This window comes from Phalacrocorax aristotelis, chromosome 5 (genome assembly GCF_949628215.1).
Source record: "Phalacrocorax aristotelis chromosome 5, bGulAri2.1, whole genome shotgun sequence".
In the NCBI taxonomy this organism is placed as follows: Eukaryota; Metazoa; Chordata; class Aves; order Suliformes; family Phalacrocoracidae; genus Phalacrocorax; species Phalacrocorax aristotelis.
In genome coordinates, this window is record NC_134280.1 from 37,752,684 (window position 1) to 37,777,476 (window position 24,793).

General features: G+C 39.3%; 1 protein-coding gene across 1 annotated transcript in view; it reads right to left on the reverse strand.

The window, feature by feature from the left end:
- ZNF804A (zinc finger protein 804A) overlaps positions 1–24,793 on the reverse strand; it is a 158,216-nt gene that overhangs the window by 22,158 nt on the left and 111,265 nt on the right. The window contains exon 2 of the mRNA XM_075093991.1: positions 18,564–18,707. Coding sequence (XP_074950092.1) covers positions 18,564–18,707 — 144 coding nt within the window. The remainder of the gene's footprint in view (positions 1–18,563; positions 18,708–24,793) is intronic.

Genomic DNA, 24,793 nt, shown 5'->3' on the forward strand with positions numbered 1-24,793 from the left:
AATAACATTGGGCCCAATATCAATCCCTGGGGGACTCCACTTGTGACAGGTTGCCACTTGGAAAAAGAGCTATTTATCACCACCCTTTGGGTGCAGCCTGTCAGCCTGTTCCCCACCCACTGCACAGACCACTTGTCTAGGCTATAACGCATTAATTTCTCCAGGAGAAGACTGTGGGGAACCGTACCAAAGGCCTTGGAGAAGTCCAGGTAGCCAATGTCCACCGCCCGCCCCATGTCAACCAGGCAAGTCACTGTGTCATAAAAGGCCACCGGGTTTGTCAAGCCCCATCTGCCCTTAGTGAAGCCATGTTGGCTTTTCCCAATCACGTGCTTCATTTGACTTGTGATGGCCCCCAGGAGGATTCATTCCATAACTTTCCCAGGGATTGAGGTAAGGCTGATGGTCCTATAGCTACCCTGATACTCCCTCGAGCCCTTCTTGTAGATAGGGGTAACATTTGCCTTCCTCCAGTCCTCTGGGACACCCCCCGTTCTCCATGACTTCTCGAAGATTATGGAGAGTGGCCTTGCAAGGATGTCAGCCAGCTCTCTCAACACCCTTGGGTGGATGGCGTCAGGGCCCATTGATGTGTAGGGGTCAAGCTCCTGTAGTAATTCATGTACGAACTCTTCCTTCACTGATGGTGGGTCAGTGTTTGGTTCAATCGGCAATTTTGTTCCCAAAGCCTGGGACCCAACAGTGCTGGTAAAGACAGAGGTGAAGAAGGTGTTGAGGACCTCTGCCTTTTCTGCATCATTGGTGATTGATTCTCCTTTTCCGTTTAACAGTGGGCCTATGTTTTCTGTCTTTTTCTGCTTATGGTTGACATGTCTGAAGAAACCTTTCTTGTTATTTTTTATGTTTACAGCCAGTTTCAATTCAAATTGGGCTTTTGCTTTTCTAACTGCATCTCTGCACACTCTGGCTGTGCCCTTGTAGTTCTCGGCAGATAATCCTCCGCTTCTCCATCTCTGGTATGCTTCCCTTTCGGATTTGAGTAGACCCAGGAGGTCATGGTTGAGCCAAGGGGACCTCTTGCTCCGCTTACTTCCCTTTCCTTTGTAGGAGATAAACTGGCTTTGTGCTTCCAATTGAGAGTTCTTCAAGAGTTCCCAGCACTCACTAGCTCCTTTGTCTTCCATGGAAGCTTCGCATCTTATCCCTCCCAACTGAGCCCTGAGTGCACTGAAGTTTGCTCTTCTAAAATCCAGAACCCTTGTCTTAGAGCTGACCTTCAGCACACTCAGCAGGATCCCAAACTCCACAATATTGTGGTCACTGCAGCCAAGGCTATCACTAACCGAGATATTACAAAGCAGGCTTTCTCGGTTTGTGACTAGCAAGTCCAGCAGTGCCTCATTGCTGGTTGGCACATCTAACATTTGTACCAGGAAACAGTCCTCTATACATCCCAGGAACTCGGTGGATGACACGTGAGCTGCCGTATTGTTCTTCCAGCAGATGTCTGGGTAGTTGAAGTCACCCATCAGGACCAGGTTCTGTTGGCCTGAAGTTTGCTTTAGTGCCCCAAATATCACTTTGTCAGCTTCGTCATTGTGGTTAGGAGGTTGATAGCAGACGCCCACTGTGAGGTCCTGCTTGGAGATGACCCCTTTGACTTTAACCCAGAGGCTTTCGATAGAGCAGTCGCAATCACCACAGTTGACTTCGATACGTTCGATATATAGGCACAGAAAGACTCAGAAAGGCTTAGAAAATTCCTCAAAGTTCCAAAGCTTTAAAAGTTTCTGAAAACAAACTTACAGTTTTACCTCCAACACAAACATACGCACGTTAAAATGTGTTCTAGTTCCAGTAAAAATATGCAATTCAGAGAATAGCATTATTGCTATTATGCAGTCCATATGCTGAAAGAATAAGTGTCCTTACCATTGTGCCACAAAACTAGGCTACATCAACACATGAATACATGGCACACCGGGTGGTGAGCACATTTGCAGTTAAAGGAAAGCATGGCCAAATAGGCTTCAAATACAATCAGGAGACCCATACACCATTTCTGGCTCTGACTCAGATTCATTGTATGGCCCCAGTCATGAAACAAAATAGCCTGTCCTTCAAACTGTGCCTGTAAAATCAAGTTAGTGTGAAGCAGCTGCCATGAAAAACATTGCACAGTACTGATACTTGATCTGATTTCTTATCTGAGAATATTTAGAAGGAGCTGCAATCTGCATCACTCATTTCGTGTTGTTTTGTCTTGTTACAGAGGCCCAAAGATGCTTAAAAGTGAGGATCAGCTATACATCAGCAAAGTCACAGATCTTGTGAACGTAAGGCAGGAGAATGGTTCACTGTTTCCTCATTCAAAACACTTCTTCAGATGGAGCAGCAGACAAACATCTGCCTTATTTCAGGACCATTTGCCATTTCACCATCCTGCAAAGGCAGCACCAGAACTCAGCTTGTGCACCCAAAACCTGCACCTGGACTCAGTAGGACCTTCCCAAATTCTGAGGAATCAGGTCCCTGGGTAAGCTGCTAGCAGAAAGTTAAAGCTCGCTCTTGATCCCACTGCCCAAATTAGAGCAATTTGTATTAAAAGAAATAACTCACTAAAAGAGGACTGAAAACAGAGCTAAAGTTTTAATAAGTTGGTTATAAGTTATATAGTGTGTTCTATTCTCATCAAATCTTATTAATGTATAACACTTCACTGCACAGAGATAAACTGAATGAAGTTATGCTTTGAACCAACATCTTATGCTAGGGTTTTAGCACTTTTTTTTCTCTCAAGTTTAAGAAAGGTAATCCGATACTGGGTGAAAAATTGCAAATGGCTTTCCAAAATGCATACTAATGACTGCATTGAAAAATGGACACTAAAAGCAAAATAAAAAGACCGCTTAAGTAATTTTGCATAATTTTAAGTACCACTTGTATTAAAATATCAATGTTTTGCAGTGCTAAAACTTTAGGCTTTCATTCCATGGGTAAAAGATGGTAACGTGTAAGAAAAAAAATCACTGAAAACCTAAATTTGGATATTTGATTTCTCATCAGAAATCCAAAGCCTTCCCTGAGATGCTGTGTACACACAGCTGCACCTAACAAAAGTACAAGGAGGGTCTTTTCATCAAACGCGCACACATTTAAGCAATGCAAGTCTCTGGTACTTCTCACTACTGAAACCAGTTCTAGCGTTTTCCAAAAGGCAATGAAGACTTCTAATACGATTACAGGTAGCAGTCTCACACCCTTACCAGCAGACACATTAGTACAGCTTTGACTTGCGCTCCTCTTTTAACAGATGTTGTGGAACAAATCTCATGTGCCTACAAAGAGTACACGTCACTTTGATGCTGCAAACTCTCACTTCTGCCTGGGGCAGTATCACTAACAATAAATAACTCTGAAATTTCTACTGACCCTCAAGACACCAGCTGGCACCCTGTATGCAGCACATCTGCAATCTGTGTCCAGATTTCTGCTTAGTGACAGGGAAAGCATTGCCTCTCCCACTTCCACTCTGCAGGAATTCTCCAGCCACTAACATGTTACAGAAGAGCTTAACTCTATCCACCAGCAGCAAACAAATGGCCAATGGGATGCAAAATTTAGGAAAGACTAAGTCATGTTATATTTAATGTCCATTCACATTTAAGTTATTTGATCCTTCCTCTTGAACAGCTCCTCAGCTATTTCTGGCCTTTCGTAATGGCTTTCTGAATTGGGTTTATGATGGAAGTGTCTTCCATTTTCTCATTCTTAATCCTAAAGATAATGGGAGAACCTGGGGTGACAATCGTATTTTCTAAGAACTGGTCTTTCTAGTCCCTGCTATTTGGGGAGACAGAGTTGGCAGCTTGGTTTTCCAGGCTCAGCCCAACCAGACCATGAAAATGAAACTAATTACTACAGGTTTTGATAGTTTTGCCTTTCACTCTTGAAGATCCTGAGTGCAGTGAAACTGTTAATTACACCATCTTAACAGAGGCTGTTATACTTCAGAGTCAACAACCTGAAGAGGAACAGTTTACTGTTCTCCCAGTTACTCTGTGTTCACCACATTACTGTAACTTCACCTTCTTCCAGGTCAGCGGGAAAAAACCTTAAGATTCCAGAGCATCTCAGAGTAGTCATCAGAAAAAAAAAAACCACACCAAAGCACATCAAACTCTCCCAAAGAATATTCTGCTACTGCACTTTCAGCAAGCTGAACCACAAGCACTGCCTTTAACTTGCATTCTCTTCAATGTGATCTGATTAGTGCTGGGGTATACCTGTGCCGTTCATCTGCTGACATATAACGCAAATGCAGAAACCAGTGATTTCTAGTGACTCAAGTACTGAAATACAGAGAGTAGTATTTTCCCTTTCCCCAAACCTATCTTTCTAGCAAGGAATTCTACAGTGTAACAATTGCTTTTTATTCTTTTCCAGGTACTGGGGTTGAGGAGTATACCTGTACCATATTGTTCATCAATGAAACACAACCGCTCTTGACTTAGACGGCGGCAGCTGCCCGATGGTGCACGCCAATTACACTGAACAGTAAGGATAAGAAGAGGAGAAGCCACTATCATCAGCTGAAGCTGCAGGGGAGATTAATGTAAAAGAATCTAATTACCTGCCTGGATTTTGGCCAGTGCACGACTGAAGTTACCACCCTCACTCCTAAGAAAGCAGTCTGGGAACTTCAATTATCGTGGTAGTCAAGGTCTTGGTTTTATATCTTGAAGGCGGCGACTCCAGCAACACAATTATATTGCTCCAATACTGACTCAAAGGAAAGAGTGCCACCCGTTGATATACCATCATGTTCTGTAGCACATAAATGTTAATTAGCGGTCTTTTTTTAGAAATTATGAGATGCTGTAGTCCTGCGCAGCATGAGATTTGATGAGATGAGAGCACTGGGTGGTATAGCTAATAAATCAGTTTACTGTACAACCTCATTTCTTTAATGAAGAGCAAATACCTGAGCATTGGTAAAGCAAGAGCCCGAGGCATACACTTGCAAACCAAAATGCTGGATTTAATTTTTTTTGCGCTCTCTTTGAAACAGGGAGCACTGACCTACTGCTAGTCATTAGAGAATGCTCTCCTGTCAGGGGGCAATACTAAGCATAAACTTTGATGTCAGAATTAAAAAACACAGAAGAGATGAGTGGCAAGGCCATTATGGGAGAATGGAAGAATAACCAGTAGAGGTACAGTTTTCATGAGGGAATAACTTTTAAAAGCTGACAAGAGCTGTCAAGGTGTCAGGCCAGGAGAAGAGCCAGCACAATTAACATATACTAGGCTTCAATCTACTGGGAGGGAAAAAAGCAGGATTTATTTTGGACAATTACAAGTTAATAAATGGAAGTGTCAGTTCCTCTGTAGAGCACCCATTAAAGCGTACTAAAGGCCAAAACCTTTTACAGTTTCTGTCATGGTAGGCAACACGCTACCATTATTTTATATTTCAAGCAATTTTATTGTCAATGACAGCAGTTACAAATATACAAAAAAATATTTTTCCTTCGCAGCATACCAGGCAGTTTACTTTGCAGAAGTCATCTGTGCTCCCAGAAGTGACGAGTATTTTAGATTTTTATTATGAACATTGTGTATTTATTTTACTTATTTTTTATTTTCCAAAGTGCACACATATGAACGAGCGCTTGAAGTGCTCAGGAGGGCACACCATACCACTTTACATCCTCCAGCTACACACAGTCCCTGCCTGGGGAGTGAATGGCACCTATTTAAGGTGCCTGCCACTGCAGAGAGCCGAGCAGGCTCCTGCACACCTGCAGCTGCTTCCTACGGGAAGATGAGCCCCCTCCTCAATAAGTGCAGGGCAGGCAGGGTATCACTCCCTCCCTGACCTCACTGGCTGCCCTCGTGTCCCTCACTCTGACTCCACATTTAATTCAGAGCTTGAACAGCACACAGAGCCATTAACTTGTTTGTGTGAGGCTCACTCCAAGGATTAACCAAGCTCAGAAACACGCTTCTGCTTTTTTTTTTTCTTCCCCCCTTTCACTTCAAAAAATATCAGAACAATGAAGAACTGGGTTGGCTTCACCTACAGAATCACTCACCCTCTGCAGTGGACCAAGAAAAGATACGCACACTGCCTGAACCCTGTTATTCTCAGTTGCCTACTTAACAATAAATTACAGATCAAATACCTCCAATTCAGGTGGTAACTCAAGGGACTTGCAAAGAAGTCAGATGTCCCTGTGCATACCCCCAAAGGAAGGCACAGAAGCCCCTTTGTAGTGGTGAATCTCTATTGTACAATGAGCAGGTACAGAAGCTGTACTCAAATGAGGACATAAACCTTAAATTTTATCTTAAATCCCCTTTAAGCTTCCAAACCCAGCACTTTCTAATACACAATCTTTTATCCTCACTATTGCTTAAGGAAAATGATATTACATTATTTTTGCCTTGTTGATCTTCCTATTAACCACAGCAGAGAGATGAGTCATTAGCTATTCTAGCTTCCTTTTGTTCATAGCCAGCCAGGTGTGCAGAGCCAAAGCAAGATACCCGAACAGTGCTTCAAAAGAAAATCTGCTACCCGCAGAGTCATTTGGAAAAGAGTAGCTATCATTTAAGACATTACCTACCATTATTTAAGTAAAGTAACCCTCCACCTCATCATCCTAAGTGAGGTTATTCCACACCTACCATTTTAGTGGTGCCCAGCTCTCACCAATGCAAATCCTATGGCTCAGCTGTTATGAATGCTTTGCTTGGACAGCCACTCCTCCTCACTCTGATTTTTTTTTTTTTTGAGTTTAGAAAAAAAGAAAAAGGATCCTAAAATAGGCTTGGGTATAGCATATGCCTTGCAGGAATTTTGGCACAGGGTGGATAGACATCTGCTTCCGGCCTGACCTATTTCTAAGCATCTGAACACAAAAATCTCCTTGCCATTATTCCCTGTAGGGTATTTTTTTTCAGCTGTTAATCCCCCAGTTGTTTCACCTGCCCCTCAGAAACCTTCTTTGCTCATTGAGATCCAAATTTAACTCAGTTATATTGGGTCTGGCCATTTGAAGATGTTGGCAGTGTTGGTCACTAAGCAGTAACTCAGACTTGAGCTTCCACGGTGTAAAGCAAACACCAAGCGCTCAATGAAGAGGTTTCAGCCTTTGTAGGCAAAGCAGATGTGAGACAGGTTAGGATTCAAACATGTTCTTACCCAGTGAGCATATAATGTTCACAGGTAGACTACGGTAATTTATCTTAGATGGTATTTTAGTATATTTCTCATTACACAATACATAACTTTTAACCAACCTTACATAGCAGGCTGATGCCAAGAAAATCTAATTGAGATATTCCTTAGAAATGCAAATCATGTAACTATGGGCAGAAATGAGGAAAGAAAATCAAGTAACCCACATCAGTAGCATGTGTTGTACTTACATCTAAACAAAGGAAAAAAGAAAGATGCATTAAGCAAGAAATGAGTCTTGAGATCTCATAGAAGAATAGTCTCCTGCTGGGGCAGAGAAGTGAGATTGCAAAGAGCGACAAGATAGAAGGAGGGGTGGCAGCATCCTCTGTCTCACAAAACAGAAGAAAAAGAGAACCGTTCATGTTTGCTTAATGCTTGCTTAGCAAAGAAGAGTGAAAACAAGTAGGGATCAGTTTGATAAGCATCATTTAAATGCTCCACTCACTTATTTTACTTTTTTCTAATTTGTCCCATTTGTGAGTTCATTTTCAAACCAATATAGCCTTCCATTTCTTACCATACTAGTGATAAGCCTTGTCTCACAGCACGCCTTTTGTTCATGAGACAAAGACTAACCTTAAGTATCCATAAACAGGTGCCCTGCTCTTGCAATGCTCACTGTAACCAGTGTGCCTCCACCGCAGGCCCCTTGGCCAGGGGTACAGCTGCTTTACTTGCAGCCAGGAAAAGGACAACAATAATAGCAGGGGAGGAAGATGCACAGTGGTGAGGAGAAGACCTGATCTTTAAGGGAGTCTGCAATAATGATCCCTAACCTCTGGTACTGTTGCAACCCTTCTCTTCCACGCTACCACTGTGAGTCTCTTGCTTTGTTTCTAGCTCTCATTACAAGCATCTTGTAAGCAGATATGTCTCTGTGTAGTTATAAATCATGTAACACAGTTAGATCCTGTACCAGATGTGAACATAGAGATGCCAGTGCAAACACTTGAAAGCTATACAAAAATATACAAAAAAGTTGGTTAAAAATAAATAAATAAAAACCAGCATTAAATAAGGTTGACGTTTTCATTTAATAGATCTTTTTTAAAATTTTCTTGAATTTCAGTGCTAAAAAAGGGAAGGTGGGTTACAGGTACAGAGATAAATTTTTGTGTTCTCTCTTGGTATCATTAGGTATATCAAGGCTGCATATTGAGACAACAGCAGTAAGTCATATCAGAGAAGCCGGACATTTAGAAGTAGTAGCATTAATCATGAATGAACTTGGATTACTATTATTTATTATTTATATTACAGCATACCATAGGTCTCTTGTCGGCTTTAATTTAAGAAAAGATGCCACATGCCGTTGGAACAGACAGTTCAAGGAAACGGGATGCCTGCAGGAGGGAGGCATAGTCACGTAGACTGTATTTATATTATCTTCTGCAGATTGAATGTCTTAAAAAAAAAATCATTCAGCAAAAAGACATCAACACTTTCAATCATTTGATGTTGAACCACTACTCTTCTGCCACACATGGAGACTTTGGAAGAAACTGAAAGGTCTTTACAGAATAAATCAGGTTTGTCACAAGGATGTATGTCACGAACAAGCACAGGTGAAAGCACAGTGAGAAACTCAAGGTATTACTGGAATAACAGTGTATGGTATCCTTGAGGTGAAGGAAAAGGCTCAGCTGAATCCAAAATACAAACAGGACTGAAGGCAGGGGCACCCTTACAGCTCTCCTTTCCACTGACTCTTGAAATCTTCTTAAATGAGGGCTACTACCCGTCTGTCAACACCGTCCAAAACAGATTGCATTCCTGCTTACCTAATCTGTCCCTACAAATCCTCATAGAGTCCTTATTTAAGTCTTTCTTATTTCATTTAGTTGCAGTGTGAGGGCAGGGAAAATTTAAATTAGGGGGTCACTCAGACCTTTACTGGACAGCTGTATTTGTAGCACTAATTAAAAAACAAACCTTAACAAAAGCCAACCAGCTAACCGCTGTAGCTAAAACCCGAAAAGCTGACCACAGACGCAGAAAAGGCTCTGCAGCTAAACTGTTCCAAGACTGTGTCAACTGCATGTGGAAAAAGGAAGAAAAACACAAGTTCATATTTTAGACTTTGCTGAATGCTCCTAGAGCCGTTTAGGAATTTGAAGACATTTCTGTATAAGCTGCTACTGAACTGCAATTAAAATATGTGGAACAACACTGATTATAATTTCTAGAGTAGCACTAGTCTGCCTAAAGAGACTACAGCGCTAGTCGTCTGCTCAAGTCATACAGCCTTTCCTTAGATGTACTGTAAGTTAACCCCTGGCTCTGTCGAGGTCCTGATGTCCTACTGCACACAGCGCAGGAATCATCACTTGAGGGAAACCAACTATCACTTCCATATACTTCGTTTGCCTCCTCACATCTCTTCACAGAAGGCAGCGCTGACTGCAATGCTATGTTTCGTCAGCAGGTCAGAACCACCGCTGAAAAAAGAACAAGCTCTTTCTGAAATGAATGAAGGATTGATTTTGCAAGGATCAGCAGAGACTCTGATAATTACCCAAAGATTTACTGTGGATTGTACTGAAAAGGTGGCACAGTTCTTCCCAATGAACTCTTACATGTTACTCTTACAGCATGCACAAGCTGTAGGGCATAAAATATAATTCTAGCAGAGCTCCCAAGGAAAAAAAAAAAATCCTGAAACTTTTTGTTTTGGTAGCAAATAGAAAACTGTAAGGTGGCTTTTGCAGCATCAGGCATGGAGTACTAACCGTTCACATGCACCACTTGTTTTAGCAAATTAGATCATGTTAATGTCACAAAAAAATTATTCGCCTTGAAAGGCCAGAATTTAATATATTACTAGCAACATATCAGTTTCTCCTTCATTTAAGAAAATTTAAAACTTCATTGTAAATACCATTTTTTCTCCATTATTACTGACAGCTCAAAACCATGGAGTAACAAAATGCTTTTTGTATAATTCATTGCTTACAGTTAATCTATATTCTACTTGATTACTTTCAGGACAGCCATGGAACTGCATTTGGACTTTCTGAAAATTGCAGAAAAGGTATTCTGTTAATTGGTTTGAACTTTGCAGCCATAAATGCTTAAATTAACTTTGGGAGATTGGTTCTCTTAAGGAATGAATGAAAATAAAAAAGAATATTTTTCTTCCAGATAATGGCTTAGCTGATCTATAGCCTAACACAATAAAGAGAGGGATAGGTAAACTATCATCTGATCTCCAGGTTTGTATAATGCAAGTTTTTAATACTTTCTCCCCATTAAAACACTATATGCCAAAAGATGCATTACAATACACATGACCCCTCAGGAATCATGTACTGGAACACTATATTATTTCCTATCTTCAAATCCTAATTATTATGTCCATTCTTATCTTAGAGCTAAATGGAAAAAGTATTTTACTTTGCAACAGTGTTGGCCAAATAGCAGAAACCTGACAAATGCCAATACATTAAACCAAAGTTTAAAATTAGCCTGAAGTTCAGCTAAGTTACATGTAGAAAGTTTCATGAATTGAGTTTAAAAGACAAAGCTGAACAGAAAATTATGAATACAGTTTTAAATAAAAGAGTGAATCACACAACACAGAAATGCATGCCAGGGAGCTGTATGGAGTAAGCCATGGTTCTTCTTGTCCCTTGTTCTTCCCTCCATTTTTGTGCTGGGTCTGTATTTTTTTTCCCCCACTGAAGTAACTTGTTCAGCCTAGAGCTGGAAGATAATAATAAATGAGCAACGGGTGGTTGAATTAAATTCGTAATTTTTTTTTTTAAAATATAACATTACTGATTTATCAGGTTATCAGCCTGATCTGGATATTGAAAAGGACAGAAAGGACAAGGCTGCAATAATTCAAAACAGAAAAAAAAATAAAGAACTGAGGATAAATACCAAGTTTCTAAACTCAGGAAGGGTTGCAGCTGGGTAAGGCGACTCCTGTAGTAAAGAACAGGCTCCTCATGAAATCAGAAGTGTCAGCGTATGGGGTTAATATTCTGTTCGCAGGATGTTAGTGGGACAGACAGGGTACTTCTCTACCGTAATTACGTTTGTTCTAAAAATACCTCTTCAGAACAAATAAGTCAATTAGTTAATCAAACATTATTACAGAACATAATTTCCCAAACATGAAAAACAGAAAATGTTATGCAGTATCTTTTCTGTTATAATTACAAAAGCAGGAACGTAGTGAGGTAATGAGGAAACAGAATGTTAGCTGGCAACAAAATTGGATTTTGCAGTATTAATATTTTACTCAAGAATATCCTCATCTAACCTGTCAGTAAAAGTTTTGAGCTAAAATGTGCCTAAATACTCCGTTACACTGATACTAATCAAGAAACCAATTTCTGGGAGTAAATTTTATAGGTGAAACAAAAGCTGGAAGGAAAATAGATTTTTTTTTTCTTTCATTCCGGAAACAGTGTGTGAAGTTTCTCCCTAATATACTGAAATATTCATAAATAACATAACTATTTAATTTCAAAATGCATTCTGTAAAGCCGAGTACGGACTATTATTTGCAGCCTTCCAATGCAGACACATTACTAACAGACCAGCAAAACACTTTCCAAGTGTTTTTATGCCCTAATGCAATGGGACTATATTTCCCCTTTTCCTGAAGCCTTCCAGTTCCTGCTAATTATCTCCCTGCACTTCATTCTGTCTACACCAAAGCCTACCCCAAACCACCTACCCAGGGGCGACCCCAGAAGCAGCACTCTTGGCAGCCTACCATCCAGAAACAGGCTCCTCATTTGACATTTCTCTCCAGCATTTGCTCTGGGCACATCCTTACACTGCAAAGGAGCAGGGACCCTCCTTTCTGTTTCCCTCCTCCTTTGTTGCCCAGTGAGGTCCTGTTATGTCGGCAGTTTTGCCCTTCTCTTCAGAGTAACAGGAGCAGGTTTGTTGGTGGGGTTTCTTGGGGTTTTTTGCTTTTCTTTTAAAGGAGCTGAGAAAGAAAGCACAGTGTCTATTGCAATACTCTGTTCCTATGTTACCAGCAGTGCTGAGCTCTAATTAATAGGTCTGGTGATGACTCTTATTAGTATTACTGTCAGTATAAAGGCTTAAAACTTAAAAGGAAGCTTTTTACTAAAATACAAACAAACCCCAATCCAATCACAAAAGACCATTAAATAATGCAATATTCATGGAAAAAATGGAAAAAAATTAGAGCAGCCTGTGTTTAGAAAAGGAGGAGGTAATTTTGTGGTTGTCTGTGCATTACAAGTATGCATATGTATATGAACACACAGCTGAACATTTGTTTGCATCCCCTTAATATTTAAAAAGGCTACAAAGATTACTCTCTTTTCCTGAGGAAAAAAATATAGGTAGAGATGCCAAGTTACATTCTGGGAAAGCAATAACAGTAAGAAAGAGCTACACAAGATTGATTCAAACGAAAATGCTTAAATCCTCATCTATGCTTGCTTAACATTCGGAAACTTTAGCCTACCTGCCCGTAAGGACACACCAAGATGTTGCTCTCTTCTAAGATGAGAAACAAGCTGACTGGAAGCAATATAAAATTTCTCCATTCCAGAAAAGTCAGCTGCCAGAATCCTATCTGATCTCAAAAGTAATAAGTCACTTAGCTACAAAGAAGAGAAAGCGCACTGAAATGTATTGAAAGAATTATTTTCACTAGCACGGAATGGAAAAAAACGAAGTTGCAAGTGCTTCCCACCCCAGTTTCCCACAAGGTCCACCCAACAGCACGCACCAGGGTCACGCTTTCCCCAGCAGGGCATGAAGCGGCTGGCACTGCAACTGCCTTCCTGCTGCCCATCCCCACTCTCCCTGCACAAAGATACCCTTGTCACACAAGAAATCGTGGGCTTGGCACCGAGACATCCATATGGGCATTTCTCTGATCCAAGGCCAGCCTAGGTGGTTCTTGAAGAAGTGATTTATTTTATCTCTCTCAGGGATTTTCACAGCCATAAATTCTCACCATGGCCTTCTTGTCTATTTTGTCATCTTAAACATCCCTCCTGGCTGGGCTCAGTGCACAGCACGGTCCAGCAAAATGCAATGTGATGTCAGGCAGCATGGAGCTATAGCAGGGCTGCTGACAGGTGGGAGAGGACAGGACCCCGGTGAGAGCAGCTGGCCTTGGGCTCTGCCTCCGGGCTCCCCTCTCAGGCACACCTCATCAAGCAGAGCGTGGCAAAGCTAACACATGTCATGAAATCAATGCTGTCTTGCTCTGCCTTGCTCCTTGTGATCCCCTTCACCGTTACTTTATCAAGTAACCAATTCCAGCTTATCCACAGGAAGGGCTACACTTAAAACTTGAGAATCAGAAGTTTTAATATTCTTATTTTATGAAATCCCTTAGTGGTGAACATTCCCAAAACTCTGACCCACTACTTATCACATTCATGTTGCTTTTGAAGCAAATCTTCAGAACATTTTTGAAACTTTTAAGGCTTTATTCTGTACTACCGTAAAGCTCTTTATTGACATACTGCTCTAGAAGATGACAGGTTTTTTAGAGAATCTTTATTTCTATATTTCCAGGATGGTATACAACATGTTGCCTGTCTTAGTCTGATTCGAATAGCTCCAGTGGGACCCAAACTGCAAAAATCAAGTCTGAAAAAACCAACAAAAAATACTGTTTGCTCCTAGTAAATAGTTCATTTCTTTCACTTTGCAGTTCTCTGAGCATGTGCCACATTTCCCTTCAAAAAGATATAAACTCTTTGGCTATGCCAGAAGCTGCAGATGGCCTGCGAGCAGATGCACCACAGCACTCCAAGCTGACTTACTTGTGACCAGCAGATGCACCCCAGTGCACCCTCTGCAGGCACCAACGAAGTAGAAGAGGTGGGATCTTTTTTAAGAGGGAATAACTCTATAACGAGATTTTTTTTTAAAAGAGCTGTAATGATGACTGTAAGGATTTGTCGCTTTGTTTTTAAATTGCAGAGTCAAACAACTGATAACATCCAATTATCTTTGCTGAGAATACTGGCATCCCCAAATGTGCTATACTGCTTTTATACCTTATATGCTTCATACCTCATAGGAGGTATTCCTTTAGTAAAATTATGGGTTTGTCATTATTGTTATGCCTAACCACACCCTTCCACTTCTGAATTGTTTTCTTCACCCATATGCCATTAAGAATTTATTCAAACACATAAAGATGTTCAACGTTTGGACTTCTGATTGGCTACAGATTGATAATCTCTAACCTATTTGGCACTGATCTCCTAACAAATCTGCAAAGAAGAAAAGCATGTAGAGAGGAAAAATGTAGACAGGAGAAATCTGCCTGTAAGAGGGAAAAAAAGACACCTACTAATTTAGTCTTCGTGCATAATTTGAGTTTTAGTACTTCCATACAATATAAAATAAATTTTTAGAGCAGGGAGATCATTTTGATCCAGGGAGACACAATTTGAGAAATGACCTCTGATTCTGTGGGGAAAAAATCCTACTTATAATTTACTTAATTGATTGTATTTGCATATCTAGATGCATATACGTTAGGGCTACTAAATTTATTTTTCATCACAGCTTTTGTTGTTGTTGTTGTCGTTTGCTATTTGGAAGAGCACTCCCGGGAGAGTGCACCAAGATCGGGTGCACTGCTGTGATATTAGGTGATTAATCAGAAGTTTTGGGACGGAGAGGAAGACTTTAAAATACAGGAATAAACCCACTTCATTCTTGTAGCAACAGAAGTCTCTTGAGGAATGACTGATGTAGGGGACCTAGCTGTGTGATCCAGCCTTCTTTACTGACAAGACAAAACAACTCACCAACGCTGAACGGCTACAAGATGAAGGTCGTTCAGAGGCTTACACTTAATGCTCAGCCACATTTATCAAAACCGCAGCATTTCAAGGAACACAGGCAGGATTTTTTTCACCCTGTGTGAATACAGCACTTCAGACAGCTTCTCATGCACTTCCACATCCTTAAGAAATGCTGCATAAAATCATACAGAGGTGCTTAAACTCCTGGAATGGGTCTCAAAAGCTGCACTCTGTGATTTTAGACCACCGTCATCAAATAGCAATTCTCTCATTACTATATTAAATAATAGCAGTTCTGCCTTAGTTACATTTCTGTTTGTATTAAGCCCAGAAGATTTTTGTTTTTAAAGACACCTGCATTACATTTTGGGCTTTTTTACTTTTTGTTTTTTGTCTAGGCTTTCAAAGCAAACAAGAGAGTTCATATTTCTCCATTACCACTGACTGCTTGCAAGTTGCTTTTCCAGGAGTATTTCATAAATGCTACAGATATTGCTCTCCAAACCATATTGTCAAAGCTAAGAACAAGAAAACACTAACAGAGGCAGTGGAGATCTTGAGATACTGGTCTGAACTCCTTCAGGTCCTAGGAAATAAAATTAGTTTTGCCCCCTATTCCTATCCTTTCTTTCTTGACCAGTGAGAAGGACCTCATGCTATCTCAAAGAGGTACATTCAGAAGCTATAAGACACAATAAATCAAAACACAACCAACCCCTGACACTACAGGGTCCCCCATCCAATGGAGGAAAACCACATAATTATAAAATCTTCTCTTTTAAGTCCTGTAAATTTTCTGTGCTAGCAAGCTTCGAATCTATGTACAGAAAATCTCCTACAATAAAATTGAGGTACAGGAGCTGTTATGAACATTTTCTCTGATAAACCATCCCATGGCTTAGATAGTGTGGTAACAGAGGGTTCAATCAGGATTAAATATGGCTTTTCAGAACCGCTGGGATGAACTCAGGTTTAGGCAGAGCTTTCAACCACTTGATCATCTAGAAACCACTGTCAGGTGCCAGGATCAGTGAAACTTAACTGGGTGCATTTGCTTACAGCTATTCTCGGATCATGGGAAACTTTTTCTAGTAAGTGCTTCCCCTTACCTGTCCCTTATTAGCAGAAAGGTGTGATCAAAGGGAGAAAGTCGGTGAAACATATGAAACAAAATCCAAATACAGAATATCTGTTCCTCTCACCCCTACTGAACTACTGGGAAACTTTTGCCAATGAGGTAGGAAGTTTCAAAACAAAATCAGAGCATTCAACAGTAGCACCTGCAAATGGCTCTAGCACACTTAGCAAAAGTAGCTTACTCAAAAAAAAGCACGTGCTATGAAGTTCCTAGAAAATTCAGCGAATCTGAGTGAGCCTGCACTGCAGCCTTTGCTGCCTGCTCCCTTTTTCACCCAAAATATGGGAAGAGGAATGGCTTATCTTGATAAGACTAATAGAAGCCACCACAAAAAACACTCCAGAAGAGTTAAACTTGACTTAACATTTTGATCCCAGCAATCAATAGTCTTATTTGCCAGCAATATTACAGAAAATTATCACTTTATCCAAACAAGCAGCCATACAATTTTTTCCACTGGAAAACTATAAATTTTTGTCTCATTTCCCACCAGGGAGATTAGAGTTGTGGACCTCTCACAGAGGAAGAGGATAGCTTTCCATGTTTCACTGAATATACACAAAGCCACATGCAAACACCAACACACAGGCCCCCTACACAAAAGATGAAGAGGTAGGATCTACTGCGCTCCATTAGATGCTGGTGCAGTGCCTAGATTTCCTGCCTAAATCCATGAGAAAACAAGAATAGGTATACGTCAACCACTGGGAACAAGTCCCTGGTTCAGTCTCACACCTGACCTCAGGTTTAAAATAAATTTTTCACCAGTATCTAATAGAGGAAGGAACACCACAGCCTTCATGTCTCACTATGTAAAGGTGCTTCAGAGTACTTGAAAAAAAATAATCCTAAGAGTTCAAGTGGGGAAGACTGTCCATCACTTCTTTTTTCCTGCCTTCCATCAATGAGATGCTGCTGTGTGACGTAACACCTGAAGAAACAGTTCCAGCTGTATTTTAACTAAAAACATTCACAACTCATAATAAATATCTGTAGGATGCAATGAAGCTGCCTGCTAATTTCTTATCTAATATATCTTTCCCTCCAGTTTCTCATAGCTTTCTATTGCTGCTGAGTTACACATCTCTGTAGTTCTCAAAACTAAATCTTACATTCACAAAATGTAAAGCTGACAGCATAAATTATGCACTCAATAAAAATACCAGTGAGAAAGAGAGGGAATTGTTTCAGGGAGAAGCACTGAAGGAAACAAAAACAAATCATTGGCATACATAATACAGGTATAAAACACATATAGCAATTAATCTACATTCACCCTGAGCAGAACTACAGGACAAGGGGAGATTCAATTAGAATGAAAAGCAAGCAATCCAGATCCACAACCATATGATTTCACCAGATCAAAAAAAAAAAAAAAAGAGATACAGAGTAATTACGAGCTAAGTGAACTAAGCAGAAACTTCCTGCATGGTTACTGTATATATTTACATTACCATTACATATCTCTTCAGTGGAGTCGAAGATGGAGACTCCCTTTTTACACGGAGTCACATGGAGAGGACAAGGGGGAATGGACACAAGTTGCTCTTGGAGAGATTCCGATTAGACACCAGAGGGAAATTTTTCACAGTGAGGACAGTCACCCATTGGAATAATCTCCCCAGGGAAGTGGTTGACTCGGCCACGTTGGACACCTTCAAGAGTCGTCTGGACAGGGTGCTGGGCCATCTTGTCTAGACTGTGCTCTTCCCGGTAAGGTTGGATTAGATGATCCCTGAGGTCCCTTCCAACCTGTGATTCTGTGAGATGCATTGCATTTTCCTCTGAATTACATAGCCCTGGCCCCTCCAGAGACCAGGCCGTTGCCCTGGGATGTGTTGCCTTGCTTGTTATGTGGAAGCACTGCTCTTATGTTACCAAAGTAGGATGCACAACTTGGAGGTGCGGTGATAAAATGTAATGGTAAAAACTAAAATACCAATGTTTTACAGCTTACACATAGCTTATTGTAAACTGAGCCAGTAAATTTTCATTACCATGGCTCTTTTCTTATGTTGAGTGCACTTAAGTAAAATTATAGCCCATTTCAGAACCATAGCTGTGTAAAAAGAAAGTTTAACAAAGAGTACGTCAAGTTTCCTATCCACATATGTTGTAACAAATACTTCCCAGTAATCTCTCTGGTACGCCACAGCATTTATTTTTGTGAAAAGTTAAGCTGATAACAAGGAAATTGTACATTTTCATTTTTCATGATTCCCTGTTCCTCTTTACAACCTAAACTGTTCACATTTTCCTGTCTTTCCATATCAGAATTTTTGACTGTAAAATCTCATGTAAAGATTTGTTTCTAAGAAAACAGTGTATTTTGCCTCCCAAAATTTGGGCACAACTGACAAGTGTGATTTCCAAGCCCACCTGAAGGACATCTTATTCCATTATTCTACCTGAAACTAAGTTGAAGTAGCGAGCAGATTCCTCTTACCTGTTTGTGAGCATGATCGTAAGAGTTAATGTGATTGTCAAACTCCTGGTGTTTATAGTACTGCTTGTCACAGAGTTCACAGTAGAAGTTGGCTTTAAGATCTTCCAGAGCTTTTGCTATCGTGTTTTTCTTTTCAGCATAATCCTGGAGGGGGGTGGGAAAAAGTAATTTTAGTTTTGCCTTTGATGCTGCAAATGGATTTTGTGCTCTGCAGTTAATCATATTTGTAAACATTTACACACCTCCATGACCAAAAGCTTTCACATATTTGCTGTGTTACACTGCACATATTTATTGTATCTGCTGTGAGGCTGATGATTTGCACACTTCAATTTGCTATACTGTTGCCAGCTCCCCTTAGAGGCTCTGTCAGAGGCCAGAAGGATTTCCCCAGGTTGTGTCTAAATACAAATATTTATCATGCTGAAGATTAATTCCAAGTTAATTTCGATCCAAGACTCACTGCTCCAAAGATCTGCTATGTAATACACCCAAACAGAATAAGCATGAAGATACAAAATGCAATAATTTAGTTATCAGGCTTTTATAAGAAAGTACGCTTACTTTAAAGAAAACAAAGAAACCCTACTGGGTTCTTCCTGAATGCGTGCACACGTGAAAATATGGGGAACACTTTCTTAGCTGAGATGTAATGAGTATCTTCCATAGCTTTGTTATTTGTCATACAATATTAGAAGGACAGACACACATCTCCGTTTACCATACATTAGCAAAAGCATTACAAACAACCTTGCCTATCATTTATGAGCAAATTATAAAGAAGTAATATTTACTACTTTCCTAAATACATTGATGATAACATGGCCTGTTCTGAAAGAGCATGGAAATGGTCTGTCATCTCAAATTAGTTTAATACCAGTTAAACATTGGACATGTGTAACTTCAGTGCAACGACTCCTGCTTTTGACAAGTCAGTCTGGGATAGAATCACACCCTGAAATCCCAAATGCAGCAAATATTGCTTAAGAAAATACACCCTTTTGATTTGTTTCATAAAATTTCATCGCTGTGAGCTCTTTGGAACTGACCCTAAATTCCCCTTGTTCCTATCTTTTTCCTTGTTCAGTTAGATGAAGATAAAAGATGATCTTGTAATCAGAACACCAAAACTGACTTAATTTGGTGGAAAAAATTCCCTATTTGCTAGCAGTTTTCACAGCTTAGGGATCATATACTTGCAATATATTTTGGGGAGTTTAAAATGGAAAATTTATGTTTATCAGATTATAATATGTTCATAACAATGACATTCATTTAAAAAAGAGAGGTATAATAGTCACACAATTAGAATTATAACCACAAAATACTTATTTAAAATAGTACTTTAAACATAATTCCACATGATTGGACTGCTAGCAAACACGGTTCATTCATATCCAAACTGAAGTACTCTCTCATCAAAATTTTGTCCATTAAAAGAATTGCAAAAGTCACTTCAGAGTGGTGTTTTGAATACTGGCTGACATGTGAGGAATTCACACATTTGTAACACATTTCTAAAATTATGTTTCATAAAATCTGTTTCATTTAAAACCAACGTGAGTTAGCATTTTAATTCAAGAAACAGCAGTATTTTATACTTTGGAATATATTTATGCTCTATGGAAACCTAGTCTGGAATCTCTGCACATAGTTCTTGGTATGAACTAGTAAGATCCTACAGGTTTTGGACCACTTCAATTATTACCACAATGCCTACATTTAGGAAAGCAGTGGACACAGCATCTCCCTAAGGAGATAGACCCCCTTGAAACGCTTCTCACAGTAATTCTCCTCATCTACAAAGTGATGCTATCTAATTTTGCTTTTTTAAAACTCAAGAAAGAATTCTGGATTTAGGGGAATTATCAGAAGTCTGAAATATTATATATGACATCTGTGAAGGACAAGAGTGAATGTGATGGATTCAAAGACAAGAACTGTGAACTGAATAATGATTTTTCATGATATAAAGATCTCACACCTTGTTAATGATCAACTCTCAAGCAAAAATTTGCAAGACTTACTCAAGTAGCATAATACCTTGAATAAAATTATGTAACTTAATTGGTGCTCCTTCTGACATAAAGCACATTTTTTGAAACAATATACTTATTAAATAGAAGAATCTAACCTGAATGCAATTATATTTGACATGCCAATGCATCCTAATGGAGCAGAGACACTGGAACCCCACGAATTTACAGGGTTATGACCCCATAAATTGGAAGTACATAATATTATTGTGTGGGGTTATATATATACTTACAATATTATTATAACCCCATATAACAATATATAATTAACTTTACTGCCAAGTAATAAAATCTCATAATGATCTTGGGGTTTCTACTACCAAACTCCTTCAGCAAGGGTTATTTTGGGGTAGGGTTAATGTTACATTACAATATTACACCACAGTTTCAGAGGCAAGTAAAGAATGCCATCACATCATCTAAATTAGATGAAAATAAGAGATGGAATATGATAATGGAGTTCGATCATGCCTGGGGGAGGGGAAAACCAGGACTTTCAAACTACAAGAACCAGAAGTATTTGACCTTAGGAACGTATGAATGGCTGTATTGGATCAAGTCAATCTTTTGAACTTGTGTAAGATTTTATTCTGTGCAACTAAGGAAAGTGACTCTCAACTAAGGGTCATTCCCCTTGCTTTGCAGATGCATTCTGCTAGTTTCAGTTGTTGCATACTGGAAAAGGTCATAAACACCCATTTTTTATTCCCTTTGACTGGGTCATTCATAATTATATACACCCACTACCACACTGTCTCTCACGTATATACTCTCTGAATGATGTATTCTAGTTTATTCAGGCGTTCCTTATATCAAGGCCACTCATCGCCTCTGCTTGTTCTTTTCACAGCCTCCAAAACATAACACGATATACCATGGTGCCCTGGAGTACTATATTAAAGTTCTCTATTTTCTACCCTATTCTTTTTCATAGTAAGTCTTAACATATGAATTTTTTAAAATCACAATTGTGCACTACTGAACTTCACCTGACTTCAGAAACATCACGTTTCTTCAGTGGCAGCAACGGCCATTAACAAACCTCATAGCTGAGGTACTGGCTTTGGGATCTAAGCATTGGCAATAGCATTAACTATTAATTTTGGCCAGTGAAGCATCTATCTCCAACAGGAATATATTCACAGCAAAAATTTGTAAAGCAATAGTAGCAGAAGCATTTATTTTTACAAAATTTTGTGTTGTGTTGCATGTCAAACAATCATGAAACACAAAGGAAGGTAGCTTCTTCATGCTAGCCCCTAAAACTACCAGATGAGACTTATCATTTTTACTGTAATCTGGTGGGAAAAGATATTGAATCACCTCTCCAAACATCTTTGTTAGTCCTCTCCGAGACTTTAGCTTATCGTATTGCACATGTATGCACAAAACCCCCCTTAATGGAGAGGTGTTCAGGGGATTTCCTGAGGCTGTGGGATCCCCCAGGCTGTGTCAGGATTGAGGATAAGTTCCTGTTGCTGGTTGGCATCAGGAGCTGAGGAAAATCTGATTTCAAGGATGAACAGGGAATGGAAACAGGAGAATACAGGCTGGTAGTTCTCTGCCTGATAGGCTATTTCTATTGATTTTACATGGAGTACTACCTTGGAAGAGAAGGCTTTACGCTAGCTCTATCAATTTGATGAGGGATAACTGCCCAAAAACTGACAGTAAAAAACTACAGTCCATGGACCTTGACAGAACTGGGCAATGGATTGCAGACAGAAATTCCCTGGAAACTCAATGGAGAGGAATATTCATGGAGAAAAGCAGCAGCCAAAAACCTAACTTAAAATGGTTAAATATGATCAAGCTTAGTCTCAATTTCATCAAGATTTGCAAACCATCCTGGAAGTTTTAAAAGAACTTTGAATTATGATTCAGCTTGGTAATGAAACTCAGAAATGAGTGTCACTTAGTTTCTTTTTTTTTTTTTCCTGAAAGGCTTATTATCTGAAAGCCTACAGCTATAATTCACTGTAGCTATTTTTCATAATTTGTATGAAAGATCTCTAATAAGTGATCACATCTATCAGCTGGCTTTATTTCTCTAAATCCATCTTCTCCATCCTCCAAAGCCTTCAGCCTTGGCAAATGCTACTGCAACTGTCTGATAAATGGGATTAAGAGCAGGCTTCATCCACAGAGGGGCTACCTGTAACTACCTAGACTGGACTTTCTGCTTCCATTATATGAGAGAAAAAGAAGGAAAGCTACAGAAACACTAAACCCTTTACATAGATAACTTTGGAGAGGTGAATGGATGCCTCAATTTAGTGGATATTTTTATAGAGTGCACTTCAGGCTCATACTTCTGCCTGCTGAAAGGTCAGCTAGAAAAAAAAAAAAGTGTGAAATTATAATACGTCATCTACTCCATGGTGATTGCCAGTGTGAATATTCTTACTTTACAATAAATGTGAGCTCCTTTTATTGCAGTAAGCTATTCTGCATTTACTGTAGACTTAAAAGGGTCAAGCCTGCAGTCACTGCAAAGTAAAATGTATTATAGAAATAAACCCCTTCTTCAGGATAATTTACTGGTATAATCATCCCAGAGAGGATTATACTACATTAGACCTGACAGCTCTTCCAGTATAACCTTGTTTCATAAAAAATATTTAAAGCATTTTTTTCTGTCCCAATAACTAAAAAAAAAAAAGCAAAATTGTATTTTAAACGTTGTCAAAAATGAGCTAATACTCTTGATTTGGCAAAACTATTATATATATTATCTGTATTTATATGAAAGAATCTGCCTAAAAATATCCTTTTCCCAAAAAAACCCAACAAATAAAACCCCAAACCCAACAGAAAAATCAGCCATAGCTTAAGAGCACACTTCTCTATAGTCCATTAACTGCAAGACCCGTGCACACAATTAACAATTGTTTCCTTAATTTCTGGTATATTTACTAGGTATTATAAAGACACTACGAAGAAGCAGGTTTTGCTGAATAAAATGTACAATTTACTAACCTCTCCTCAGCTATCAATCTTGGTACACATAATTTTTTATAGTATCTTCGCGTATTACTTTTTTCTCATATAAGCAGTCTGTACATCATCTACTGATGCACTTGAAGGAATAAATAAAAAATAGAATACATCAATAATATTAATGCAGTCTAGTCCCAATCTAATTATTTATAAGGTTCCTGTCCTTATCAAGGCGGTGAGACCAAAGCAAAAGGCAATTAGATGCATTGATCAAATTATTCATTGATCCTAACAAATAAATTTCCAAGCAGTGATAGCGAGTTTCAGTTTCATACCAAGTTCACAAGGAGTCTGGCTGGGAAAATAAATACCAAGAATATTGTCAGATCTTTTTTCATTACCTTACCTGAAACTTTCCCATTAGCTGTGAGATGGGAAAGAGGCCTAAAACTCACAAGGCCAAGAACATCCAACGCTACTTCCTTGGTTTCTTGCTCCCTCCTGACATTCTCCTTTCAGGCAAAGGAGTTTCCACCAGCAATGATCCCACTGTTTCACTGCACTGGATGAGGATGGGCCAAGTTAAAAACGGTGTCCTGAAGACTCCTATGTTAATGGAACCTCAGAGGCTCAAAAAAACCCCACCCTACCTTTACCTTCTCTTCAAGATTACCTGCAGACAACCAGTTCCAACCAAAATAATACGTGCAAGAGAGCTATGCAGTATTATGCTATGTGTTCTTTAAAATGCTGTTGAAGATGTAAATAATTATAAAACTTGTTTCTCAACTTCCTAATAAACACACGGACAGTATTTCACATTTAGATAAACATCCTAGCATTAAGATAAATAAAACAGTGAAATTAGAAGGAAATAGTAAAATTTATTCTAATTAGTAGTTTGTTTCCTAATGCCATCTTCATATTTTTTGAAACACCAGATTTGTTAACCATATACCTACTAATGCAAACAGCTGAATTCCACACCCCCTGCACTAAATAGAGTGAGATGGATGTGAACAGGGACAGAGCTGGACTCAGTGGAGAGCAAAGCAATGCAGAACAGTGTCCTGCAATGTTAGGATTGAATTAACTTGAAAGGATGCTTATGATGAGACAGCAATTTGTTATCAGATTTGTCTGTCTCATTAACTTACTTAAAGCACTTACACTGTATAATTACTTTTAACTGGGACTCATAAAAATCATTTGATTGGGTTTTTTTGCCATTAAAACTATCTGTTGTGCATAGAT